The 27,613-nt window shown below is 39.5% G+C and overlaps 1 protein-coding gene across 1 annotated transcript; it reads right to left on the bottom strand.

Annotated features, from left to right (window-relative positions):
* Positions 1-14,344: 14,344 nt before the first annotated feature.
* LOC117270440 (cysteine-rich venom protein-like) lies at positions 14,345-23,245 on the bottom strand. The gene is made up of 7 exons (XM_078173878.1): positions 23,131-23,245; positions 22,723-22,856; positions 22,322-22,412; positions 18,968-19,110; positions 18,684-18,778; positions 17,555-17,649; positions 14,345-14,534 (listed from the first exon to the last, which is right to left on the bottom strand). Exons 1-7 carry the CDS (start codon positions 23,225-23,227, stop codon positions 14,410-14,412), a joined length of 780 nt encoding a protein of 259 aa, XP_078030004.1. The 5' UTR covers positions 23,228-23,245; the 3' UTR covers positions 14,345-14,409.
* Between the last annotated feature and the right edge of the window lie 4,368 nt (positions 23,246-27,613).

The raw sequence follows: 27,613 nt of genomic DNA, 5'->3' as shown, positions 1-27,613 counted from the left end.
TCTCCGCAACATTCTAAAACGGTTTTGTCTTGTTGCGAAACTTTTGTCTGAACTGGACTTTAGCGACCTTAATGAATGTGGGCCAAGGTCCTTAAGTGGGGGGCCACTTGCACCTTCCCTACTTCATACCCACCTACTTCTGGGCCCATTGCTCTGACCATACCCATCTTTTAAGCCTGGCCTTTATTTTGATCAGTTACATACTTGTAAAATTTCGTGACTACATTTGAAGTTATCACATTGAGTGCGTTTACATGGACAGTTTTATTCCCTTTTTATTCGGAATGAAAGTTCATTCCGGATAAAAAGTGATCTTGTAAATACCTAATTTGGAAAATGGCCAATACGATTGAAAATTCAATCCGATGTAAGGGGCTGGAATATTCCGTTTCTAATTCTGAATGAAATAATTTCTTGCACTTGTACACACTCATTCCTCTTTAAATTCATTCCCGTCTTTCTGTGCATGCTCGTTTCCTTGCCCTTCTGGCGCGATGACATATATAGCACGCATAGCAACGGGCTGAGATAGAGCAGTCGGACTCATTGCACTCACCGGTCTCCCCACTCCCCACAGCACAGTCTTCTATCTCCCTTTTTCAACCTTCTACCTCTCAAAACAAGTCAGAAAAAGGCACTAAGAATGGCATCGTCAAGCATCTTGTTATCCAGAGCGAGGACTACAAGTGTTTTCTTCCGGTAAACGTAAACACGTAACATCCGCCCCGCCCCCTATCCAATCAGAAACCTTCCCTGCCCCAAACCTTGCACAGACATGAATAAAGGCGATTAAACTGATCTCCCGTGTAAACCCTCATTCGGAATGAATATTTCCCACGTAAACTACATGGAAAGACTTTAATTCCGAATGATTTCATTCAGATTTATTTCATTCTGAATGAGAAACCATCATGTAACTGCACCCGTTGACAAAATTGGTCCACAGACTGACATATAACAGGGCTCAACAGTGCGAGCGTTTCACTCGCATTTGCGACTAAAAATAGGTGTGTGCGAACTGTAAAAAATATTTAGGGGCACATGTGCGCATAAAAAAATCAGCCGAAGCAGCCTATATTTTTGTCAATAAAAAAATATGATAATCTAACCGCAAATGTTGGAGGAACTCCAGCCACCTTCCCTCTTCCCCGTGTGACACGGTTATGGGCGGTTTTCCAAGCCATTGTCGGCACAATGAATATCGTGCGCGACACCAAGGGTAGCGGTGCCGCTTTGTCAGGCGTTGCTGCCCTCTCCATAGACGATGGGACAGCCAGTGCAAAGCGGTTTTACAGCTGATCATGTGTAGAGGCCTTTGGGGACCGTTCGCCACGGTACTGCTGCTGGGCAGGGTGGAAATAAAGCCCTTTTCACACAGAGTGCGCAAAGCGCAGACCTCCGCCGACGAACCCATTCATTGTGTATGTGCTACCGCGGCGCAAGAGCGCACCGCTCTCCCGCCGAGCTGTGCGGCGCCAGCCTGCGCTCAAATTGAATTTTTTTTAATTTCACCGCAACGCGCTGTGACGTCACCTCGGCACCGCGCGTCCAATAGCAGAGAAGAGCCTGAAGTAGACCCGAAAGCGGTCACCATGGAGCTGTAGCTCCTGAACGAGCCTGTACTCCCCCAAATCCTGTCTTATGTGCCCTACGCCACGGTGGGCGCCGCAAAAGCTCTGTGTGAAAGAGGCTTAAGTCCTGCAGAGTTTCAGAGGACCTAGAGAATGTTTTAGGATAGTAATAACATTATATAAGATAATCATATTGCAAAGATAATATATATAAGATAATAACATTAAAGACAAAATTAAATTGCAGTAGTTTTTCAAAACTTGATGATTTTACCTTTCTGTACATTTTGTATACAAATTCATTAAATAATTTTGCTTGTAAATGTCTATTTGCATCACGTTTATTACGGAAAACACATTATTTGATCAATTTACATTGTGCCCCTAAAGTTCTTTGTGCGCTCCTTACTTTTTCAACTTAGGAGCACATGTGCTCCTTGGGAAAAAAGTTAGCGTCAAGCCCTGTATAAAGACATGGCGAAATGAGGTGCATCAGTTATCGGTTTCAGTGTACTTGAACCTTAAAAGTAAAAACACAGACAAACATTTATTTAGTGACAGTTTGTTTCCCTTCTATCATGATTAAAAATATCACGAATGTATCAATCAAAGCGCCCTGTATTGAGTATTAACCCGGCTTTAACACACCTTTGACTGTGTCATTACACCTCTGTTGTCCTTCGAAAAACTGCAAACTATTTCTAGAGTTCTTAAGTCCATTGATTTTATTTTCTTCACAGTTGTGGTTGTGTGTGATTGAATGTTTTGCACTACACTGTGTTTGGGGTATGCCCACACCCACTTTAACCATTTCCTCCACTGCTGCCTTGGGACCCCTCTCCCAGTGTTTGTTTAATGTACATTTGCTGGAGGACCATTGAGTGAGACCAGCGATCACACAGACAGCAGCTTGGAGAAAGAACAACATGCGTCTGCTGATGGCTGACGTGAACCAGCTCTGTTTTATTTAGCTGGGTGTGCTGGGAGAGCTCAGCCCGTGGCCACTGGTTGAACCCCTCGCCATCACGCTTGCTCATAAAACAATAACCACACTAACAGGCACTATCGGAAGTCACAGGCACACAAAGCCCCCTTACTGTGCACCCAGTCTATAGGTTATGAGCTTCTCAGGACAATCTAGGGAAGTATGTGGTTACTATAGGACCTGCTACCACATACAGATTAGAAATAAAGTGTTTGCCATCGCTACAATGCTCCTTCCTTCAGGCTTTTATCAATGAAAGTGATCTGTCAGTGCTTTGGCATGTGGCTGAAGAGATGTGTTTTCAGTGGGCTTTGGTTTGACGGTGGTCTTGTGACGTTCTTGTGTTTGTGATGACAGCCTAAGAGGCGAGCTGACGAGCCTTTTAGCAAGTTTTGTTTTGCTGCATCTCAAAGCACTCAGTGAAAGGAAGGAAGCTGTACAACTCAAGCGCTCCGCTTTCATTAGAGGGAGGTCTGAATGTTTCTGTAGCACCCAGTGAGCAGGAACTCCCTTCTCACAGGTGCCTCTTCAATACAGTATGGGGTACGAAACCTATAGCACTGATCTGGGACTGTCACACAAGTTGTGTAGGGCAAAGTCTAAGTTAGGCATGGGACAATACGAAAATTTCTTGTCCTGATTATTCTGGCTCTAAAACGATAGACTGTATGATATAATGGATGTCACTACTGTATTGTGACCTAATGGTTTGCGGACTGCTTTGAAGCCGGCATTTCAGCTGTCGCCTTTTTTTTTATTTATTTATTTTTTTTATTTGGAGCTATAAGTAACCATATTTGGATGAGAGGGTGGAGCTGTGAAGGAGTGAGGGATGGATCTGCCTCATAGCTTGTAGCATTGCTGTCACAGAGGTGGCCCCTCCCTTGAATATGTGGAATTTTAAGCCTTAATAAAATGTAAATGGGTAAATTATATAAAAATTCACCCCCCGTACTGTTGACATGAATGGTGAAGTTAGCTATAGAGACCAGAACCGTTTTTTGCACCGGGCTGTAAACATGTTTATTTCTGCTGCAAAGTTGGGCATTTTAACATTTTAACATTTTAACATGAGAGTCTATGGGGATTGACTCACTCCTGGAGCCAGCCTCAAGTGGCCATTAGAGGAATTGCAGTTTTCAGCTCTTTAGTTTTTCAGCCCTAGAGGTTGCTGCTTCTCAACATGACAACACATATTAAAAAAAATAAGAATAGAATTAAAAACAATTATTATTACATAATTTTTGATTTGAAGTTTGTTTTTTGAGGTTGGTGTGTATGCAGGCTGTTTTTGTAGAGTCTCTTTTATTGTTGGTTGCCCTGCAGTCTATGTGGGTGCTGCTGGACACCATATGTAAGATTACCCCAATAATGTAAATTCACCATGATCAGTTTACCACCTTCATAAAATTAGCTAGGAGAGGCGTTGACCGTACAAACTGACAGTAGACAGTCTTGTTAGTGACTCATAAGGTGCAAAAATATCTATGTCGGTCAGGTGTAAAGGAAAGATGGCTGACTGGCTTCTATGCTGGCACAGGGAGGATGATGCTGGAAAAACCTTGGATAACATCCAATACCACTTGGTTTTTAGGGCTTTTCAAAAATAATGTTTCAAAGTGCTTTAGAGAGAGACAAAACTTGAGACCAAGTCAAAGGATTTTCATATTAAAACATGCTTATATTTTATTACAAATACCACTAGCAGGTTGTAAAAAAAAAAAAAAAACGCAAAAGCAATAACCAGGAAATGGTTGAGTTAAGAGTCTCCAACAGCTTCTGACTGGATAGAAACAGTTAAGGGAATGTATGTTATGGAACAACTGACTGACATGCCACTAAAAAACGTGAACAATAATGGAAAAAATGGAAATCTTATTTGACTTTGAAGTGATCTTGTGTTTGTGCGTTTGTTTTGTGAGTTTTGTCCCCCATAGTGTTGGGACTTAAGTCAACACCTGTGCCCGATGTATTTACTGTAACGTAAGACATGTGACTGAACATTGAGCGCTTGAAGGTTTGAACAATAACGAGTGATAAAGAAACACTTTCTGACTGGTCCTGATATACTGGGCAGAGCCCTCCCACATAGCTCTGGAAGCAGTTTAAAACAAGCTCAGGTATTATTTTGAAAGGCTAGCTGACCCAGTGTCATGGAGTATTTAATCTTGGTCGTATAGTCAGTTGAACAGTTGCAGTTAAATCCAGTTTGCTGCACTGAGCCTTGAGATCTGTGGTTGGATTCAAATGGAGTGAGCTCTGTTTTTTTCTCGGTATCCTATTTCTAATCCAAAGGGACTGTGATGTGGCGAGATAACAGCTCAGACTAAATGAACTGTCTTTAGTCTGGACAGACTGATGTAACTGATCTCCCAGTGTCTTCCGGCCTTTTTGTGTTTCTGCCAACATATTTCCCTCTTTCTCTTCTCGTCTGTCTCTTTTCTTTTTTCCACACTTTTATCTCCTTCATTTCTAACACTGTTTCATTGAAAGAAATAACAAGGAAAATGTATCCTCTGCACTTGATTACATTCTCTGTCACTCGACATGCAGAGAGCTGTCTGGTGGAGCTGTAGTCAGCGGTGTTAACATATCTGATTTTATCTCAGCCCGAGAGAGTTTAGATGAGGCCAGTCTATGCTGCAGATTCACCAGGTCACATTGTTGATGAATATAAAATCTACAACAATGTAGTACATGTGTGTAGTCATTATTTTTTCTCATATTACACAATCTGCTGTCCAGGAAGACAAACTGACGCCAAAGTCATAAACATTTTCTGGCCCTGGGACCAACTGTTGAGGCTCACTGCTAGAGTTGATAAGCCCCACAGGATGGCACAGCCGCGCTTATCAAGCTTCGCCACGCCAGAGGACCTCTGCTATCGCTGGGTGCACTGGCAGAGGAAAAACTCATCCCCTTATCTCCCTACTGATGGGGGAATAACTCTTCTGCCAGCTCCCCTGTACACTCACTTCAGGTGGTGCTCTCATCTGTCTTCTCGCTGATGGGGATTGCAGTGACTGAGCAGAAACAAGAGACTCAGACTTTCGTACGACTCCTACATGCTGTTGTATCAAGAGCGAGGCTGTTCTGGCATGCAGACAAGGTTACAAAAAAATCAGCCCAAGTGTTTATTTTCAGTGAAAGACGTTTGCCATCACATGAAAGGCCGCTAATTTCAACACAATAGCTGTGCGTGTGATAATGTGGCGATAGGAAATCTAATGGTGAAGCTAGAGCGGATTATTTAATGAGCCAAAATGAAAACAAGCTCTTCTGTTAGTGCAGAGAGGAAACTCAGAACAGATTCATAATACAAAGAAAAAAAACCCTAAGCAGATCCAGGCTGGACAAATTCCAACCAGCCAAGCCTGAAGATCCATCTGGGCCTCTTAAATGTAGACTGCATGAGCCTATTACATACAAACACAGCCTTATTTGAACCAGGAGCCTGCTGTGTGGCCAGAACATGTCTGGTTGACCCCTGAGGAGAGGCACGTTGTCTCTGCCTCAGATGTGGGTTAGAAAAAAGAAAAAAGACAACAAAGTGAAAGCATGTATTCTGACAGAAAAGTTGCAGCCTGACTTGACTAAGGACATGGAGGGCTCTCTCTGCTACTAATAATGACAACTTTAAACATCTACTCAACAGTGATGCTCCCAAGGGGGGGCCAGGGGGGGCATGTTCCCACGATACAATTGCGTGCGAAAATAATTGGAGGCTGATATTATGGTCTTTAACACTTTCCCCGTCAGAGTATTATTTTTGAGTTGCCAGCCACTGCCAGCAATTTTTATCATGTCCGCTAATCTTTCAAGACCCACAGAATAATTTGTTCTATGAATATGTAAACAGTATATACACGAAAATTAAGAAAAGACCTTCTGTTTTTATACACAAAAACATTTTTATTCTATCTTAATCCATTTCTTTTTTATCAACATTTGAATTTGTGATTTTTCATTAAAAAACAACAACAACATTTCGGACAAATAGCTGAGACAAATGTATTTTTGTCAGTCATTTTAAAGTAAAGAATAAATTAGATACTTATTAGGGTCCGGGCAGCTAAGCTGCCAGGACACTATTGTAATCCTAGGTATTCTTCTTCTTCTTCTTCTTCTTCTTCTTCTTCCGAGGAAATCATACTTCCCATGGGTGAAAACTCACCAAACTTTGCGCAAAGGTCCAGTCTCATGCCAGATATCCTCAGCTGTAAACTCAAGCCAATAGTCCTGATGGTGGCGCTACAGCAAGCGTCTAAAGTTCAAAACTTTGAAAATTCATAACAAATCAACCATACGTGCTACAACTTCACAACTTTCATCAAACTGTAGCCCCAGTACTAAAGAAACTTTTGTACACTTAAACCTATAAAAAATTATGAAGTTCATCACTCTGTTTTTTTCAAAAACTGTAAAACTTCTTAAACCTATCTCCTCCCACAATTTTTGCTCAGTTGACACCAAACTTGCTACAGCATCTTCAGACTGTCCTACAAAAACTGCATTTCTCAGATTTTTGATTTATCAAAAATTGAGCCTACAGTGCATCAAAATGTTTGACTGTAAACGGTACTGTAAACATACAGTACAGGCCAAAAGTTTGGACACACCTTCTCATTCAATGCGTTTTCTTTATTTTCATGACTATTTACATTGTAGATTCTCACTGAAGGCATCAAAACTATGAATGAACACATGTGGAGTTATGTACTTAACAAAAAAAGGTGAAATAACTGAAAACATGTTTTATATTCTAGTTTCTTCAAAATAGCCACCCTTTGCTCTGATTACTGCTTTGCACACTCTTGGCATTCTCTCAATGAGCTTCAAGAGGTAGTCACCTGAAATGGTTTTCCAACAGTCTTGAAGGAGTTCCCAGAGGTGTTTAGCACTTGTTGGCCCCTTTGCCTTCACTCTACGGTCCAGCTCACCCCAAACCATCTCGATTGGGTTCAGGTCCAGTGACTGTGGAGGCCAGGTCATCTGCCGCAGCACTCCATCACTCTCCTTCTTGGTCAAATAGCCCTTACACAGCCTGGAGGTGTGTTTGGGGTCATTGTCCTGTTGAAAAATAAATGATCGTCCAACTAAACGCAAACCGGATGGGATGGCATGTCGCTGCAGGATGCTGTGGTAGCCATGCTGGTACAGTGTGCCTTCAATTTTGAATAAATCCCCAACAGTGTCACCAGCAAAACACCCCCACACCATCACACCTCCTCCTCCATGCTTCACAGTGGGAACCAGGCATGTGGAATCCATCCGTTCACCTTTTCTGCGTCTCACAAAGACACGGTGGTTGGAACCAAAGATCTCAAATTTGGACTCATCAGACCAAAGCACAGATTTCCACTGGTCTAATGTCCATTCCTTGTGTTTCTTGGCCCAAACAAATCTCTTCTGCTTGTTGCCTCTCCTTAGCAGTGGTTTCCTAGCAGCTATTTGACCATGAAGGCCTGATTCGCGCAGTCTCCTCTTAACAGTTGTTCTAGAGATGGGTCTGCTGCTAGAACTCTGTGTGGCATTCATCTGGTCTCTGATCTGAGCTGCTGTTAACTTGCGATTTCTGAGGCTGGTGACTCGGATGAACTTATCCTCAGAAGCAGAGGTGACTCTTGGTCTTCCTTTCCTGGGTCGGTCCTCATAAGTGCCAGTTTCGTTGTAGCGCTTGATGGTTTTTGCGACTCCACTTGGGGACACATTTAAAGTTTTTGCAATTTTCCGGACTGACTGACCTTCATTTCTTAAAGTAATGATGGCCACTCGTTTTTCTTTAGTTAGCTGATTGGTTCTTGCCATAATATGAATTTTAACAGTTGTCCAATAGGGCTGTCGGCTGTGTATTAACCTGACTTCTGCACAACACAACTGATGGTCCCAACCCCATTGATAGAGCAAGAAATTCCACTAATTAATCCTGATAAGGCACACCTGTGAAGTGGAAACCATTTCAGGTGACTACCTCTTGAAGCTCATGGAGAGAATGCCAAGAGTGTGCAAAGCAGTAATCAGAGCAAAGGGTGGCTATTTTGAAGAAACTAGAATATAAAACATGTTTTCAGTTATTTCACCTTTTTTTGTTAAGTACATAACTCCACATGTGTTCATTCATAGTTTTGATGCCTTCAGTGAGAATCTACAATGTAAATAGTCATGAAAATAAAGAAAACGCATTGAATGAGAAGGTGTGTCCAAACTTTTGGCCTGTGCTGTATACATGCAAATTCTTGCTAAATAAATCTTCAATGTTCATGAAAAAAAAGATAAAATTCTAGAGTCATGGTAGATGATGTGTGGCAAATTTCAGAATTTTATCTCAAAAACTGAATTTTTGACAGCATTTTGAATTTTGCTCTAATGTGAACAATTGGAGTCATTGTAAAAATGGCAATTTTAAACATCAGGTCTTCACTTATGGAGCAAATCAATCATTGTTACAAACAAATTACCAACATCTCCATGCTGTCTAGATGCAATATGTGTATTTTCAGATTTTTGTCTTAATAACTGAATTTTTTTTACAGTGGTTTGAAATCTGCTTTTCCATGCACAGATGGCTGCTTTCCTACACAACAGTGAATGGCTTACTCAATTTGTGAAGCCACTGTTGAGTTGCTACTTGCCAATTAGCTCAGAGAGGTAGATGACCATCTTAGGTTCCAGAGGTTGGGGGTTCAAGCCTCAGCTGGTGCAGAATTCACATTGTAATGTAATCATCTTCTTGTGCTCCAGCTTATTGCTTAAAATTGCCTGAGCGTGACTGATCACTGTGCAGCATCTTCAAGTCTTTTTTCTGCTAGAAAATCTGCCTTCTCATTGCTTGAAAATAAACCAAACTTTGCACAAAGATCCAATGTCAATACTTCAGTGTGAAACCATCTGAGGCTTCTCACTTTGCACATAGCTCAATAGTTAAACATCAGTTTTTCACTTATGAAGCAAATCAATCATTGTTAAAATAAATGACCAACATCTCCATGCTGTCTAGATGCAGTATGTGTATTTTCAGATTTTTGTTTCGATAACTGAATTTTTTACAGTGGTTTGAAATCTGCTTTTCCATGCATGGACGGCTACTAAACCTGCACGTCTGGCTTAGTCAATTTGTGAAGCTACACATGAATTGTCACTGACTAATTAGCTCAGTGAGATAGAAGTGAGTGTCTCAGCTGATGCAAAAGGCAGATTGTGTTGCTAAATTCCTAAATGTCTTCTAATTCTTCTGCTTGTTGCTCAGAATTGCCTAAAAATGCCCGGACCCGACCCATCGCTGCGCAACAGCTATAATTTATTTTTTGTTTTTTATCATGTCCTTACATCAGTTTGAATGTTATTAATGAAAAAAAAAAAACGTCCAAATCGGATTCAGAAAGTAGATCCGTAAACTTTTCCGTTGGCGCCAGCATTTTCGTGCCCTTTACATGCTGCAACATCTTCTTCCTGTTTCCAGCGGATCTTCTTAGTCGTTTGTTTTTGGACATGGCAATGCAGTCTTATGTCACGAGATGTGTAACAGCGCCCCTATCTTATAGCAGTGAAAACACAAATTGCAGGAAAATCTCATCAGTGGCGGGGAAAGAGTTGAGCAGCTGTGGTGCCCTAATTTTTTAAGTTAGCATGAAGGTAGTGTCATCTTGTAAAACTAGACAGCCTAAAGGCCCAGACACACCAAACCAACAGAACTAACAGCGACAAAGGCCCCTTGCTGTGTTGCCTGATGTCGCCCGGTCTTGGCCAAAAGAGTTGCACATTAACACACCACAAGGACTACAGCCAATGGGCAACCAGCTCATATGCTCTGCACCTGCGTGAGAGGAAATAACTCTTCACACCAGCAGATGGCAGTAGTCTGTAATCCTCATTCAGAAAGAGAAGCTGGAAGATTGTCTGGACGGTAGTTAGCCAGTTAGCACATTAATAGCACAATCCAATGTTGAAAGAACAAAGTGTATTTACTGTGGACCAGCGAACAATAACACTAGGCATCACGAGGCAGCATTGGTATCGACCATGTTGGCTAAGCCTGTTGGGAAGGGGGGTAAATAATGCTCCAAATTTAGGCTACATTTTGGCAAAGGAACAACTGGCACACCCATTTTCAAAGGGGTCCCTTGAGCTCCCACCTTAAGATATCTGAATGAAAATGGGTTCTGTGTACCCACGGGTCTCCCCTAAATTCAAGAAGCCTTGTCCTGAGTAAATGCTTTGTTCCTTGCAATCAATGTACTCCTTTAAATTAAGGCTGTATATTTGTCTTTTTAAGGGAAAGTACCACCAGCCTATATGAAGACCAATGAACTGGCTAACACATGGATATGCAGATACATAACACATCAAAACAGGATTATGGTGGCACCCAAAATGTTAACTGTTCATCCATTAATCTGTGCACATCAGATAATTAAGTAACATAACTCTAAAATAGGAAAGTATATCAGTATGCGATCCCTTAACTCTCAATATTGACATAGATTTTATCCAACTTATTTTGGCTTGCGATTTTGGTGTCCCACCCCAACATTTGTAGTGGCCACTCCTAAAAAAAATTTCAGGGGCACCGCTGCTGCTCAGGATGTCCAAAGCCTAATGTTTTGCTTCCCAGAAACAAGAATAGTGTACAATACATTATTAAAAGTAACAAGGTTGCACGGGTCCAACCTTTGAATCCACCTGCTTTGCAGAGTTGACTGATTCATCTGGCATTGTGACATTAAACAGAGGTTTCTTGGTTGTAATAAAAAATGACTGATGAGCATCAAGTGGTGCGCCAAATCAATGAGGAGTAATAACAATGGCGAGCACTATAGACGATATAGTCGTTGTTCCTGCCTTGTATCCCCCTCTAAGAAAATCTCAAACACTGAGTTATTACCCCCTTGTTTCATGACCTCTTGCCTTTTTCCCCCAGTACTTGAATATTGTCTCAGTGTGTACTTCATTGATTTGTGGGCTGTAGTCCAAAGTGTTCTGAGCAATATATACTTAAAGTAACAAAAGTAAAGTACTTTTTTATGCTAAATGACTCCTGTCATAGTGTTGTAGGACCATCACTGATGCATCATGTAATAGCAGCATTTTTGTTGTTGCTTGTTAGGGTGGAGCTGATTTTCACTACTTCATAAAGTATTCTGCAAACATACAATCTTATAAAACATTTCTGTCAGTAATTAGCTCCAGAAAATGTATTTTTCAGTACAATTTAAATATTTCAATCTGTTTTCAAGAACAAAAGAATGAGGCACCATCGCTGCAATAAAATTAAGAAAAACATTATTTTAAAAAATTCTTGAAATGAGTTGATTTGATTTCTTAATGTCAATACTGCTACATTGAGAGCAAAGTTTACTGAAGTCAAATTCCTTGTATGTGCACACATGTACTTGGCCAATAAAGCTGATTCTGATTTGTATTGAATACAGCTTGTAATATTACTGCTACACCAGAAAATGGTTTCACTTTTCATAAAAAATGAAACTAAAGGACTCCATTTCAGACTAAACTAAGTAATTGCAAAATATACAAAATAAAACCAGTAATATATGACAGAGTAAATATATTTCCCCCTGAAATGAAGTGGAGTAGAATGTCTAATGTAGTTTACGCTGGAAATATTTAATACAGACTTAGTGTCCTTAGTTACATTTCACCATTTAGCGTTTATTATAAACAGTTGCTCAATACTTCCTTTAAAATGGGAGCCAATGTGTTCTAAAGTCAAGCAACCATCTTATCTAACAGGAAGTAACCTTTTCGGCTTCCTGTAGAATCCATGCAGCCCAATTCCACAGGAAGCCCTCCCAAAAGTTACCTGACAGTGTTATCAGTGCATCATGATAAAATAAAAGGGTCTGAAAACACTAATCATTTACATATTTTAAAGCGTTGGCCGTCACTAATGAGGTCTGGATTTACACTGTTTAAAGCTTGGACATATATTTAGGACAAAATGATTACTCATTGGTAAGGGTCTTTATAATTAGCAGCAGTAACCAGGTGTGGTCTCAAACTGTTACTTGGCTCAGCTTTAATAAATCAATGTGGAATTAATTTTTCCTCCCCACTCCTGCCAAATCCACCCTGTCAAATGTGTTCTACTTCCTCTTTTTGAGTTTAGCCCTCACTTAGAGTCAGAGGGTACCTGCCCCTTCAGGCGGTGTTTGTCCAGAAGGGTGCTGTGCCAAAGTAAATTTCCTTTCTAATCTCAGGTTCAATACAAACCCAGCTCCAAAAAATGTTGGGATGCTTTTTAAAATGTAAATAAAAAATAGAGATCAATGATTTGCAAATCATTTTGGGCCTACATTTAATTGAATTCAGTGCAAATACATGCTATTAAATGTTCAAACTCATATACTTTACCATAATTTTTTTTTTTTTTATAAATGTACACTTAGTCTGAATTTGATGCCTGCAACACGTTTCAGAAAACTCAGGACAGGGGCGTGTTTCCCTCTGTGTTACATCACCTTCTTCTTTAACAACACTCAGTAAGCGTTTTGGAATTGAGGACACTAGCTGTTAAAGTTTTAAAGTGAAATTCTTCATCTGCTCAACAGTCCGAGGCCTCCATTTCTGCATTTTTGCATGGTAATGCACCACACATTGTTAATGGGAGACAGGTCAGGACTGCAGCCTGCCAGTCTAATACTTTCACTCTTTTACTGTGAAGCCACGCTGTTGTAATACGTGCAGAATGTGGCTCTGCATCATCTTGCTGGAATAAACACGGAACGTCCCTGAAAAAGACATTGTCTGGATGGCAGCATATGTTGCTCCAAAACCTGTATATACCTTTTAGCATTCATGGTTCCTTCACAGATGTGCAAGTTACCCATGATGCCATGGGCACTAATACATCCCCATACCACCTCAGATGCCGGCGTTGAGTTTCGCACTGGTAACAATCTGGATGGTCCTTTTCCTCTTTATCCCAGAGGACACAATGTCCATGATTTCCAAAAACAATTGGAAATGTGAACTCGTCAGAACACAGCACACTTTTACACTTTGTGTCAGTCCATCTCAGATGAGCTGGGGTCTAGAGAAGTCCACTGCGTTTCTTTAATTTTACATCGGAGAGTCTTAACTTGCATTTGTAGATGCAGTGATGAACTGTGTGTAGTGGCTGTGGTTTTCCAAAGTGTTCCTGAGCCCATGTTGTACTATCCTTTATGCGATCATGTTGGTTTTAATGCAGTGCATCCTGAGGGGTCGAAGGTTTTCAGCCTTGACCCTTACATGCAGAGATTTCTCCAGATTCTCTGAATCATTTGATGATATTATAGACTGTAGATGGTGAAACCCCTAAATTCCTTGTAGTTGTGCACTGAGAAACTTTGTTCTTAAACTGTTTGACTGTTTGCTCACACAGTTTTTTCACAAAATGACCATCCTTTCTTATGAACAACTGAGCCTTTTAAGGATGCCCCTTTCAAACTCAATAATGATGCTGTCATTTGTTACCAATTAACCTGTTTACCTGGTATTTTTTGAGCATTCAGCAACTTTTGAAGTCTTTTGTTGCCCCCGTCCCAACTTTTTTGGAACATGTTGCAGGAATCAAATTCAGAATAAGTGTTACAAAAATTGATAAAGTTTATCAGTTTGAACATTACATATCTTTGTAGTTTCTTTGATTGAATACAGGTTGAAAAGGATTAGCAAATCATCACATTCTGTTTTTTTATTTACGCTTTACAAAGCGTCCCAACTTTTTTGGAATTCGGGTTGTACTTCAGGCTTTTTGACCTGATCAATAATCAACTGAGGGACACAAGTGTCAAAGTGTATCATTTATTGAAAGTGACTGATGACTCAGAGTCCATGTGGACTTGTGGCATTAAATCAACACTTGCAGGAGGCGGGACACCAAGAAGCCACCAGGCCATGTTTGCAGCTCAGCTGCTGCTTCAACGAGCGACAGTTAGAGGCCTTGTCCTTGTAGCGACAGCGTTGCGAGGTGCCTCCAGCTGACAGAAAAAAAGCAGAATGAATGCATAAATAAAAAAACAAACTCAAGAGAGCTCACTAGTCAGATTGGAGTCTTACAACAATGTTCTGAAGGCAGAAATGATCTCACTGGTTGGAGTCAAAGAAAGCTACACTGTCATGTTCATTACGTTGAAATCCAGGAAAAACATAATGCAAAACTGAAGGTTGCAAAAATGAGGAAGCTGGGTGGTCTCCCTGTTATCTCAAAAAAATCTCTTTATACTAAGGTATATACTGAGCTAACTACTTAGCTATCCTGCTTATAAAATGTATACCATGGTCATGAATCAATTAAAAAAAGGACATATTTATTTCTTCTGCTTATAGTTTTCTATTATTTCTGTCTGTGCTTAAAGAAACTTTGTGAGCTTCACTCACTGAGGTTTAAAGCTGTAGTTGGTAACTTCAAAAAAAAAAAAAAAAAAAAAAAGCTTGCTGAAACTCTCTATATTCACACAACACTGAATAAGACAGATAATTTGTGGGGAAAAAAAAAATCATGCTCCTCTGCCTGCTCTTGTAGCGCTTCTAATGGCCTTACCACACATGAATGAAAACAACCAATCAGAGCAGAAGAGTCAGCTGTGAATCATGTCAATCACATCTTGTGAACTGCGGTCAAACTGTCAAACTAGGCAGCGCTGATCAAATATGAATCAAAATTCTGTTACTGCATTGCGTATTTCTCATCTCATGTTTTCAGAAACATACTTTAGTGTACTGTTTAGTAGGGGTGTAACAATCCATCGGTCTGGATCAATATATCGATTCAATGATCAATGATCCAGTATCATCGATGCAAAATGAAAATATGATCTATATCTCCATTTTTGGGATACACTTTGAGAGTCTGTGTCACTGCCAAACAGTGGCAGGCAGATGTCAAGCGGCCAAGAGAAAGATGACGAGGATAACGTTATTTACTCGGAAAATAAATCAGCAGTGTGAAAATATTATAGATTATGGAGAAAATAAGGGTCAACAGACAGAGCACATGGTGAATGTAAACAATACTGTTAACGAGATAAAACATGGTGAAGTTTGGGAGAGAAGAAGAGGGAGAAGTTTGCCTTCAGGGCTGTAAGCCAAATAGTTCTGAAGTTTTAGGAAAAAGATAATTATTTGGGTTAAAGTGAAATCATTTCTTCCAGAAAGGTCTTTCTAATAGAAAAGCCTGAGGGTGAACTTGTTCCACGTGCTGTTATATGTGTGTTAGTGGAGTCCGTTTAAAGTAAACTTTACTGCACTTGTTTACATTATTTATGTTGTTTTTTTTTTTTTTACTTATGGACAAAAGCTAAAAACAAAGGGGTTGCTGCGTCCTCTGCAAATCTGAATTGTATTGTGGGAGACTTTGTAATATCGGCAAACATCGTATCATTGTCCAAAGTATCGATGCGTATCGTGATGAGACGTGATGAGATTAAAACCCCTATCATTTAACTGTAAAATGAAAATGTTGGTCTGCCGGTGGGCGTTGCTTGACACTTTGGTCGACTGTCTTCAAAATCACAGCTGGGTCACAAATTTTCTCATTTTACAGTTTCTGAAAACCTTTGAGATGATAAAAAGGCAATGCAGCTAACAGTATCTTGTTTTAAATTTGATCAGCGCTGCTTAGCTTGACAGTTTGACTGCAGTTCACAAGCAGTGACTGACATGATGGACAGCTGCATCAGAGACTCCTCATTTCTGGTTGGTTGTTTTTGGTGCAGAAAAAAGAAAAGAAGCCAGCACTCACAAATGTCCTTTTGGTAAATTTAATAAACCAACTTGGGTGGCGTTACCAGAAACACAGACGTTTCGACAGAAAGTCTTCTACAGTGTGTAACTCAGGTTACGGAAGTGGCGTTTAAGTACGCTCGAAGCAATCAGAGCAGGTGTGTGGAAAGACAATTTACACTTCCGCCATACAATATAGTGTCAAGTCACAGGCAAAGAAAAACACAATAACAATACAACAATCTTAAACACGTGTGTCACAGCAAAATAGCAGTAGATACACTGAAAATCGATATACATGTGCATAATAAATTCTGCTCGTACAAAAAGGCACTGTGATCAACAGTAAAATGTGTGCTTGAGGGGTCAAATAAAGTACCCAACTGTCAAATAACCATTAATTAAAATCAACAAATTGTCCCTCAATTAACAATCAGATCACAAATGCACAGTAAAAAAATAAAGTGCAAAGAAGTCACTGAGTCGCTGTCCCTCAATTAACAATCTTGACTTTCTGTCGAAACGTCTGTGTTTCTGGTAACGCCGCCCAAGTTGGTTTATTAAATTTACCAAAAGGACATTTGTGAGTGCTGGCTTCTTTTCTTTTTTCTGCTGCTTTTGGCCGTGCACCTGTTGAATGGATTTATTTTAAGAGTGCTTGCTTCTTTCCTACGTGGTTTTTGTTTTTGGTGCACCATGGTAGATTTTAGCCACTGTCATTGGAGACAGTAGTCAAAGGAGGTTAGACATGATTTTTTTTTTCACAGACTGTCTCCTGCTCTTCTTTAAGAATATAGTGACAGTGTTAGCAAATATGACACAAAGTTATTTTCATTTAAGTAACCAACTGTAGCTTTAACTCATCTATTTATAACTGGTATGTAATATTTACATTTTACTTTTCGCTATTTAACTTGTTGGGAAGGTAATTTAGGTTTTTAATATATTGTTTTATTATATGTGATGCAACCTAGTCCTGCGTTATAACTCTATTTTAAAGACTACAGTGGAAAACATCCTGGATTTTATTTCACCTTTGACATTTTGTAGTAATTTAATGTCCCTCTGACAATGTCAAATAAGCTAAACTAAATTTAATGTTTTAATAAATCAGTTAAGGTGTAAAGGCAAACCCATACACTTGGCATTTTTAAGCAGTATGTAAACATTAACAAAATTGTTTGTAATGTAGTAAAGTGTTGCCCAAATTCAAATAAGCCATTCTCATTCACAAAAATTAATGTTAGGAATTAGTCTTCCAGTATTTGCCACTTACATGCAATACTACCACACAGTTTGTTGTCGCAGCCATTGGGACAGTCACCGCAGGAGCGTCCTGATTTGTAGGGACGAGCGTACTGGTAGTTTCCACTGTAATGTAGGCAAAAGCATCAAATATTAAATGTAGCAGCAGTAGACTCTTACATGGGATATCAGCGCAAACAAATCACAGATTATGATCTGAGAAGGCAAAGCACTTTGAATAACTATTTAATGACTACTCAGTGAGAAGGACAAATTAGATGTAAATTGCAGTTTTACTCCTCACTGCAGAGCATTGTCCCTTTTTTCCATCCACTTCAGTATTCTAATGATGTTTTCAAAATTATTTGTACTTAGAAAAAGCCTTCAAGGTTTGAAATGTACTAAAATTTTTATCTATGTTCTTTTCTTCTTTTTAAATCCCCAGATACAATCAATATTACAAAACAGAACTTGACCCTGGATCCATTCACCTCAATAGACACGTAAATATTCATGTAAATATTAAACACATTTTCACTCCGTCCTCGTCACATATCAACGTTTGGTCATGGAAGGTACCCTGGGTGCGTTGGTTGTTGACGTTCTGGGACGCCATGTCAAGTTCTGCCTGTTACATACATTGTCTTCTTTCAAAATACGCTTTTGTTTTCACAGGAAATTTAACGTTTTCACACAGTCTCTTTCAAAATAAACGCACTGTGTCGGTACAACACCGCAAACTGAGTTTTTTTTTCCTTCAACAAACACGTGGTTAGGTTTAGGAAAAAAGAACAGGGTTTGGCTTTAAAATCTTACGGTACACAAACACCGCTCTCACGAGTGAAATTTGGTGTTTGTTGGACCCATCCACCACCCCTCCTGCCTGCCCCAGTGGGACTTTTGCCACCTTAACTTTCGTCCTTGTCCTGCCACGTTTCCCCCTGATGCTGGCGCGCGCCTTTAAACTATAACGGCAACCAGCCACGAATCAGGCTGAAGTTAAAGGATGCCTTTTTTCATTGGTTTCTGACGCCGCAAGTCACTTCATAAGCGCTGGATTTCGGCGACTTCAAAGTGAGACTGGGCTCAAATATTCACTAAAAGTGAGAAAATATGACTTTAATTTATGTTTAAAAAGAAAAGAAATGTTTTGTACTTACGGTGGGCAGTATTGGCAGACGTAGTAGTACTTGTAGTCACTGTTGGGACAGTAGGCTATACCACAGCCAACCTTGTTAGAGTTGTGCCAAACCATCTGTGTAGGAGATAAAAGGAGGAGATAAAACCCAAATCATCCGGAGCTCATGGCATTAATTTGTTGTATAACACTGTTTTAATAGTCACGGTTTGGGTTGGTGAGCCCATTTTAACCCTTAGAGTTATTAAAGATTTGTGATGATCAAAGTTAGTCAGAATTAACAAGTGCTGTGTGATATAAAGGCACCTGTGTGTAGTGTCCAACCACTTTTCCGTTGATAGATCCCACTCCGTAGCGCCAGTCCTTCACCTCGTTTGTCCATTTTTGAATAGCTTGGCTCCAAGTTTTCTTCCCGCTAGACATGTACAGGTTCTCTCCACATTCGCTAGCTACAGTTAAAGAGGAGGGGTATACTTCAGTTCTTTAAAACCAATCATTAATGTGTGCTCAACTCATGATCACACCTGAAAGAAATTCTTCTCCTCTGCACAGTGTCTTTGTGACAGCCAGGAAATTAGGCTGTACCCTGACCAACCCTAACTGTGATTCCTAAGGACATATGACCACCTTCTTTGCATAAAACCTACTATATATTCCTCCTCTATCTAATGCTCCTTCCACTCATTGTTCATGTAATTCTTTGTCAGAAAAAGATGATTTTTGAAGAAGTTAAAAAATTACGTGATCGAGTTGAGAGCTGTCGTTGTATTGAATCTCTGCTGACTTTTAAATTGAATATCAGACACTGGCTGCTCATTTCGTCCACCTCCGGTATGACCTGCTACATATTTTTTTCTTAATTTGAATTTGTTTTCTTTTTTTCGGAGCCAAAACAATATATCACAATCACATGAAATTACAACTAGACTGCATAAAGCTATACAAACAATCCAGTGATAAGCAAAATAAACAAACACATAACCAAACCTATTGCTGAGAATTAAGCAGTACATTTCTCAAAAAATAATGTATATTATTGCCACTGTAGACACGCTTTAATTTTTCCAAAATGTAGATTACAGTTTATCAACCCACATTACAATTTATTGGTCCATATCTGTAATTGTATGCACTCAATCCAAAGGCAAACGCAACTTTATCCAGGTTCAAGCCCTTTCTTGGCCACCAGAAGGAAGCAGCTCATTTGCCTGAAATCAAAGCCACAAACAGAAGCGAGCAGGTTTTTCGGCTTCACAAGGCTGAGCAAAGTCACCTCAGCTTGTTTGAGTTATGACCAGTTTGTAAGTGTTTTTTAAAAATGTTGAGTTTGAAGTTTGCACGATGCATAACCAAGCTCATAATTAGATAAATACATGGATTAATAATTTAGCTCATTACGATTAGAATGTAAATCTCGTCACTGAGTTGATGAATAAGGGTAAAATGTACGTGATTACAAGGGTTGAAGCTACTAAGGCATCGGTTTATTATTCACTTATCTGTATTTCTGTGGCGGAACTTATGCTTGCTGTTAGGTGTGCCACCATAGCGGAATTTGCTGTGGGGCTGTGTATAGTGCAGTGTTGAGAATGTCTTGCTAGGCTCTCATTTTCTGTTTGTAAATGTCTTAGGTTGAAGTGGATGGTTGGAAAGACGGTTGGGGAGACGCTTGAAGGACTTAAAGAGCTTTGGGAAACTCTTTTCATGAAAAGCAGCCAATAAGGTGTTTATTTCACTTTGTCCCTGATTGCGCTGACCGCCATTTTGTTTTCTCTTCTGTCTTCTTGCACTGTATTGATGCATTCTCTGTTATGTTTATTCTTAAAAATAGTTTTCATGGCGTGACAACAAGTAGAGGTATCAGCGACACGGAAATGCTCGAATAAGCACCTGTTTGAGAGAACCGACCTGTGTCTGTGTTGTTGTTACAGGAACTACACAATTCACTGATAAGCTCCACCCTTTGCCAAAGTTTTTGATATTGATTTTGAATTTGTTAAGTGGCAGACATGTTTTTAACTGATCCTGCTCATTTATAGTAGAAATGTGTGTTTCAGTCCCTTAAGGCTGTGTCGCAAATTTGGTGTTGATGAGGTCAAAATAAAGAAAAGTGTATTTATTTTCCTCTTGTCACATGATGCATAATAGCAAAAAATCCATCATGGTGGACTTTTATGGTCCAAGAGGCTTTTTGGAGATCACATGGTGCTGGACATGTGAGCCAAATTTCAAGTCAGTTGGACTTACGATGTGAGTGGCGTGGCTTTCAAAAATCGCATTTGGGTGTTAATTACAGTGCCACCATGTGGCTTATTTGAGTCATATTTCTTGGAGGCATTTGCACATCATTTCCAGTTGGGGCAAGTTTTATGTGTCTAGCTCATTCCAGCTCGAGGCTTGAACTTTGATTAAGTTAATGATTATGAGTAATTCAGTTAAAGGTGAAATGTGTAATATTTAGTGGGATTTGGTGGCGTCTAGTGGTGAATTGCAGATTGCAGCCAGCCAGAAGTTCTCTTGGCTAGATTTCCTTGAGTGTTCATTGTTCAGGAGGTTTTTTACGGAAGCAGAATAATCCACAGGGGTCCTTTCCTCTCCAAAACAAACGCACCAGGCGATTAAAACTGCTAAAAACAAATCACCTTCTTGCTTGCCCCTTTTCTCTCATAAGTTAATGTGTGCCCTCCTTTTTTTTGATCTACACGTTAAGGAGGTTTTTATTGTGAGCCGAATTATCCACAGACGTTTTTTTTTCTCTCCGAAACAAACAGACCAGGTGATTTAAACCTGTAAAAACACTGAATAATGCAAAGAACCATCATGTATATTAATTAAAACAGAAATGAAATCATACAAAACAACAAACAACTGTAGCAGGAAATGATTGCTAAAAGTAGAAATACATGCTAAGCTGTAGCTATATAGTAAACAGCAAGTACACTCAATTAAAACAAGATCTCAAAAAGGCATTTAAACAGCCATAAGGGTGGCAGAGTGTCTAAGTTTAAGGTATTCTTCGTAGTTCTGTGAAGCAACAACCTATTCTGTGAACGCATACCAAGATTATGTGAGGTCATAGTTAAAGACAAATGAAATACAGGGTGGAGGCATCTGCATCAAAGCTTTATAAATGAACAAATACCAATGCTGTTCCCGCCTCATCGCCACATCATAATGATGTTCTCTTCAATAGATCTAAACTGTTTTTTAATGGTGACATAGCACTAGTATGATCATCACCACAAGACCCATACTTAAAATATTTGCCAAACCAGCCACACTGAAGAAAGCACACAATGAACTGCCACATGAAACTAGTCTATAAACCCAGCCATGACATTTTGATTACATTGGAAATGAACTCACTGCGAGCACTAATGTTTCTGCCATTAAATGCTTTAGATATGGTGGACACAGAGCCTTAAAAAGCTGCTAACTCTAAGTAATGTGATTTGTCCTGGGTGGCAGTGAAGCATCTAATGTCACATGATGGTCTAAAATACTGCTGTAGGTAATTTTACGCTCTGACAAGATTAAAATGCTTGACACATCACTTTAGAATTATAAGTAACATGGTAGTTCAGTGTTTGTAAAATGACAGTGTGGTTGACAGTTTTATAAAGTAAAGTTTACAGTAAAATAAACAATAAATGAACTTACAGCTGATCTTTCTGGAGCTGTCAGGACTGTGCTTCATGGTACACTTGTCGGCCCATTTCTGAGCGTTGGCTGCAGCCTCGCTGCTCCAGCTCTGTGGAAAGCAGTGGAAGGATCAGCCATTAGCACATCTAGACAATTATAGTGTATATACCAGACAAGCACACAGCACTCACTGATTTTCTGGTATAGTGTATATACCAGAAAATTAATGAGTGCTGTGTGCTTGTCTGGAAAATCATTTTATCCCTTACCCATCTGCTGCACGAGGGAGCATGTGTAATACCAAATCAAGCACTAATTGGCAAGATCAAGTGAGGATCCATGCTGAGAATTAATATTCAGTGAAGCACACTATGCTTTCAAAACTCTGAAATAATTTTATTGCATTATCGGGATGTTACCATTTTCATCATGTTGCTAGCAGTGGGCTGAACACTTCTTCTCACGTCGTTGTGCTTGTTCACGATCTCATTCTGATCAGCTTTGCTGATGGACAGTCGTTGAGAGGGTTGTTCCTCTTCTGAAGATGATGATCCTCCTAAACAGAGATGAACACAATTAAAACCCAAAACCTGGATTTTGTGAAGTGTGAATGTGCATGAATATTTGACATTTTATAATACTAATTACAAACACTCACCCTTCAGGTATGGTTTTCAGAGATAGAAGGGAAATAATTGGTCAGTTTATTGCACATTAGAAGCAAAAATATAGAAATGTACGTACAGGAAAAGCTACATTTGTCAGATTATCAAACAAGAAATAAACACCCAATATAATTCCCTATTAGAGAGGACATTAAATTTTACTTACAAACCAATCAAAAAAGAATGCGTCGGTGCTCGGAACCTGGAGAGCAGCAAAGACGCTCAAGGCGCACAGGAAGGTGAAAGTATACACCGCCATGGTTATGTCCAGGACTAGGCCACAGGTGTCACTTATATACACAGCACCACGTAAACATGTGACTATTGAACATACAGACTCCAGGGCATTTTGATAACAAAGCATCTGGGAAACATCCCTGATGATGTATGGAAAGCTGCAGGTCTCTTTTTTATGTTGTGCATGTGTTCTTCATGATGAGGGGCATGCAGTATGTTGCTTTTTTTTAAGTTTATGAGAAGAAAGAGAGCAATATCAAAAGAAACCTTGAAAATTAAAAGGTTAAACTAACACTGGGAGCGGTCGTAAGATTTAAAAACCCTTCTCCCTCTTCTGTCCTTGACAGCTTATAGAGATCTTTTTGATGGGGCAGGCCTGTATGGTTTCACCTCTTCTAAAATGCTACCGTGTGTTCTGTATTCTGCATCATTTCTGTTTTGTTTTTTTCTACATATAGCGTGTACACAACGTGACATACGTCCTCTAAATGACAAACAACCTGGCTGACTACTTAAAGTCCCTTAATGCATACACTTACTGTACACAAATATCCTCAGGGACCCACAAACGGCTACTGCTGCTATTGCACAACTAACACTTAACACTTATTTTATACTCACATTAATATTTATAAATTCTCATTTTATTTATTTTTTTTTCTTGAGTCTTGTAACAGTTTTTGTGTGTTGCACTACATGTTTGTGCCTTGTTTTGTGTCTTGTTTGTACTCTTGCACCTTATGTGCATCATTCATTCTTTTTCTTTTTTTTGTGCATCGGGAACCAGAAGAAGCACAGTTTCATTCCCACGTGTACTATACAGCACTGATAGATGACAGTCTTTCTTATTGCTTTATTGCACATTGTCTAACTTGCTCTTCCTGCATTTCACGTGAAGTTTTGAATGTTGAATATAATCTTAAATTGAAAAGTAATAATCTATGGTAATGACAGTAAAGCAAAGAAGTAAAAATGTTGTGAGGAAATGTATCTGTTAAAAAACAAACAAAAAGTATAACGCAAAAAACAATGGTCTAATGTTCAACCATGATTTCAAATAAACTAAATACAACAGAATGCATTGATTTGCAAATTTTTCTAAACTTATATTCAATTAAATACAGTCCAAAGACCTGATTTTTAATGTTCCAACTGGTAAACTTTATTGCTTTTGGTAAAAGATACACTTATTCTGAATTTGAGGTCTGCAACATGGTTCCAAAAAAGTTTGGAAAAGGACAACAAAAGACTGGGAAACCTACACTGTGCATTTACCACCTCCTGGCAACTTTACTGGTAATTTCTCTTCTGCTCTGATCGCCAACACCTATCTACTCTGAGCACAGCTGCTGTCACTCTCTCTGTCAAAAAACCCCACACACACACACACACACACACACACACACACATTCTTGTACTTTTATTATTGATATAATGTATTCCCTAGCCCCTTACCCTACCCTTAACCATCACAACTAAATGTCGAACCCTAACCTAAACCTAATTCTCGCTAAAACCTTTGAAAAGGTGAGGACCAGCCAAAATGTCCTCACTTTGCACAGTTTGATCTGGACAGAGACCACCTCTTTTAATCGGACCCAGGTTTGGCTATTTGGTCTGGGTGAGGTGTCCCACCTGTAATTTTAGTTAGGGTCAAAAAGTCTAAACTAAAAAGTCCAAAAGTCAGAACCAAACAAGGTCGGTTTGGAAGGACCTGTATATAATGTTTCTGGATGTCAAAATTGTATATATCATTGATGTAGAGGCCAAGCCAACACTCAAAGCCAATGAGATGCTGCACCACGAATTACATTATGCACACTGATTAGCGTGTCTGATGCAAGTTAGGTTTGATATAAACCTGCCAGTTGAACACTAAGTCCATTTATTTTCTTGGACAAAGACTGGTTCCTATTAATAGAACTGAGCGCTAATTGGCTCCCTCAGGTAACATTATCTTAGTTTATGACGAAAGCTGCGACAACTAATGGATTAATCAATTACTTGTACAATATTAAATTAATTGGTCACTAATTCTATAATTAATTCATCAGTTTGAGTAATTTTTCAAAGGAAAAAAGTCAGAATTCTTTCGATTGTGAATACCGTAAAACCTCTATCAATAGCCAAGGCTTTGATTTGCTTAAATCACTAAACTCAACCGGCCTATGTTTGAGACGGGCATCTATATGGGACAGGCCTTTAATTCCTTTCACACAAAACTGTTGCTCAGCGAAGATCAGGAAATACAGCCATTTTTAAAAATTTAAACCACTATGAATATTACTATACTACTATAAAACTGGACAGGGCATTTAATTGAAGTTTTACGGTATTTTCCAATTTCTTTATCCATCTATCCATCTATCCATCCATCTTGCTAATAGCCTAATAATCCCATAATATTTTTGGGCTTGGTGGCACCTCTGGAAGACATTCCTTGAGCATCTGAATCTGCTGTCTGCTTGGTTTGTCTGTCTGGATTGGGTCCGTTCCCTGTTGCCAACTTTATTCACCTTTATTATCCTCAAGGGGATTTTTTTTGTGGAACCAGGTGAAACAAACAATGTGTCCAATGTATAACATAAAACATGAATAAAATTTGCCTGGGTCCAGACTTTTAGATTCATCCACTCCACTGAGTTTGAGTTGACTAATGCATCTCGCGTTCCTGACTTGAAACAGCGGTTTCTCAGTTAAAATAAGAAACCAACCAATGTGTGCTGCGGTGGGACTCTAGCCAGTCAGCGCCAAGGATGCGACTAACGCTGCTGTCAAGCTGTTGTCAAATGGTGCGCTGGAACCAATGAGGAGTAATAACAATGGCGACCACTGTAGACTAGACAGTGCTGCTATCGAGGCAGTTCTAAATTGACAGTCTTCTTAACATCACTGGACTTGAAACAATGTGATTGGTTAGGGAACATCCTCATCCTCTGAAATCAGTCAGAGTGGACACAAAATTAGACTGAAGCTGGAAACGGAGTGTAACAAGTTGACAATTCTGTCTGACATCAGGCAATAATAAAATACATGAAACATATAATGAAAATATGCAAAACATTTATGTGCTAAAACGCTCAACTCAAGCTTTTGTAAATATACACTGTGTATAAGTGATGACATACCTCACTTTAGTGGTCACAAGAACCTGCCTGACTACTTGACCTTAATCCCCCAGACTCAACAACAGCCTCTTCCCACAGGCTGTCAACATCCAGCTGCCCCCAAGCTCAACAAACCAAGCACCTTACTTTGTGTCTTGCTTTGTCCCTGGTTTGTCTGATGCATGTACTCTGGCACCTTATGTGTAGTCTGAATGTTGCTTCTCTCTCAACTGGATGTTGCATCATTCACCAGGTGTGCCTGATGTACACAGCACAAATGCAACAGGATTTATTTTTCCATCATACTTTTTATTGTTGATGTACTAAAAATTAGAATTATTTTTCTTTCCATCTCGTCGATAGCACATATGCAAAAAATACACCAAGACATGTAGAATAATCGGGAATGGTGTGCCGTGACTTTTCTCAGAGACTCACTCACCTAACTGTTTACATGAAAAATGTCAAAAAAGTAGGGCTGCCCCCGAATAGTCAACCAAACATTCGGTGTTCAGAAAGGTCATTAGTCAGCAGGATTTCATTGGTTGCTTTGTCGCTGAAAACATCAAAATAAGAACAAAGAAACAAGAGAGAAACTCTATTAGGAGCTGCACCCTGTCAAAATAAATCAAAACCTATATGACTGGACCATGTGGGAATTTAATTTGAAAGGACAGACACAGGAAGTGGCCACGCTCAGTGGTCAGGCAGGAGTCACATTAATTTCCAGGGCTGGTACCTGCGGTTATTCCACAGGCTAGTTAATAACATGTCGGGCAGGAAATCCAAAGTGTGGGGTCATTTTGAGAAGGTGAAGGACAAACCAAGGTGATATATAAACTCTGCAGGAAAACATTTGTCTATCATTTGTCAACTACAAACATATTCAATTTCTGCCTGTAATTCATGTGATGGACAAAGGTTTTGGTGAAATCTTTGAACATCCATTCCAAATTTGGTGACATTCTGATGTTTCTTTCTAGAGATACATGTGATAATGCAGACGCTGTCCCTTTTGAAATGGTCTAAATATTCACAAATTTTGGTTTTGGGAAGGATCCAAACATCAACAAAAGACAACAAAACAATTCTGCATTCAAATAATTTTTACATATTAATCCATTTCACTAACTAGACATATTAAAGTTATGAAAAAAACATGGTAGCGCTTTGCTCTACCCTGTATCGCAAAGACGAAAGCCCTTTTGGGGATTTGTTCCTCCACTAAACTCTACTAAATTTATACTCTTTGGTTTAATACTTCAGGCTATTAGACTTGTTCAGGAATCAGCAGAGGGACA

Source organism: Epinephelus lanceolatus, chromosome 13 (assembly GCF_041903045.1).
Source record: "Epinephelus lanceolatus isolate andai-2023 chromosome 13, ASM4190304v1, whole genome shotgun sequence".
In the NCBI taxonomy this organism is placed as follows: Eukaryota; Metazoa; Chordata; class Actinopteri; order Perciformes; family Serranidae; genus Epinephelus; species Epinephelus lanceolatus.
This window is presented reverse-complemented; position numbering and strand designations above follow the sequence as displayed.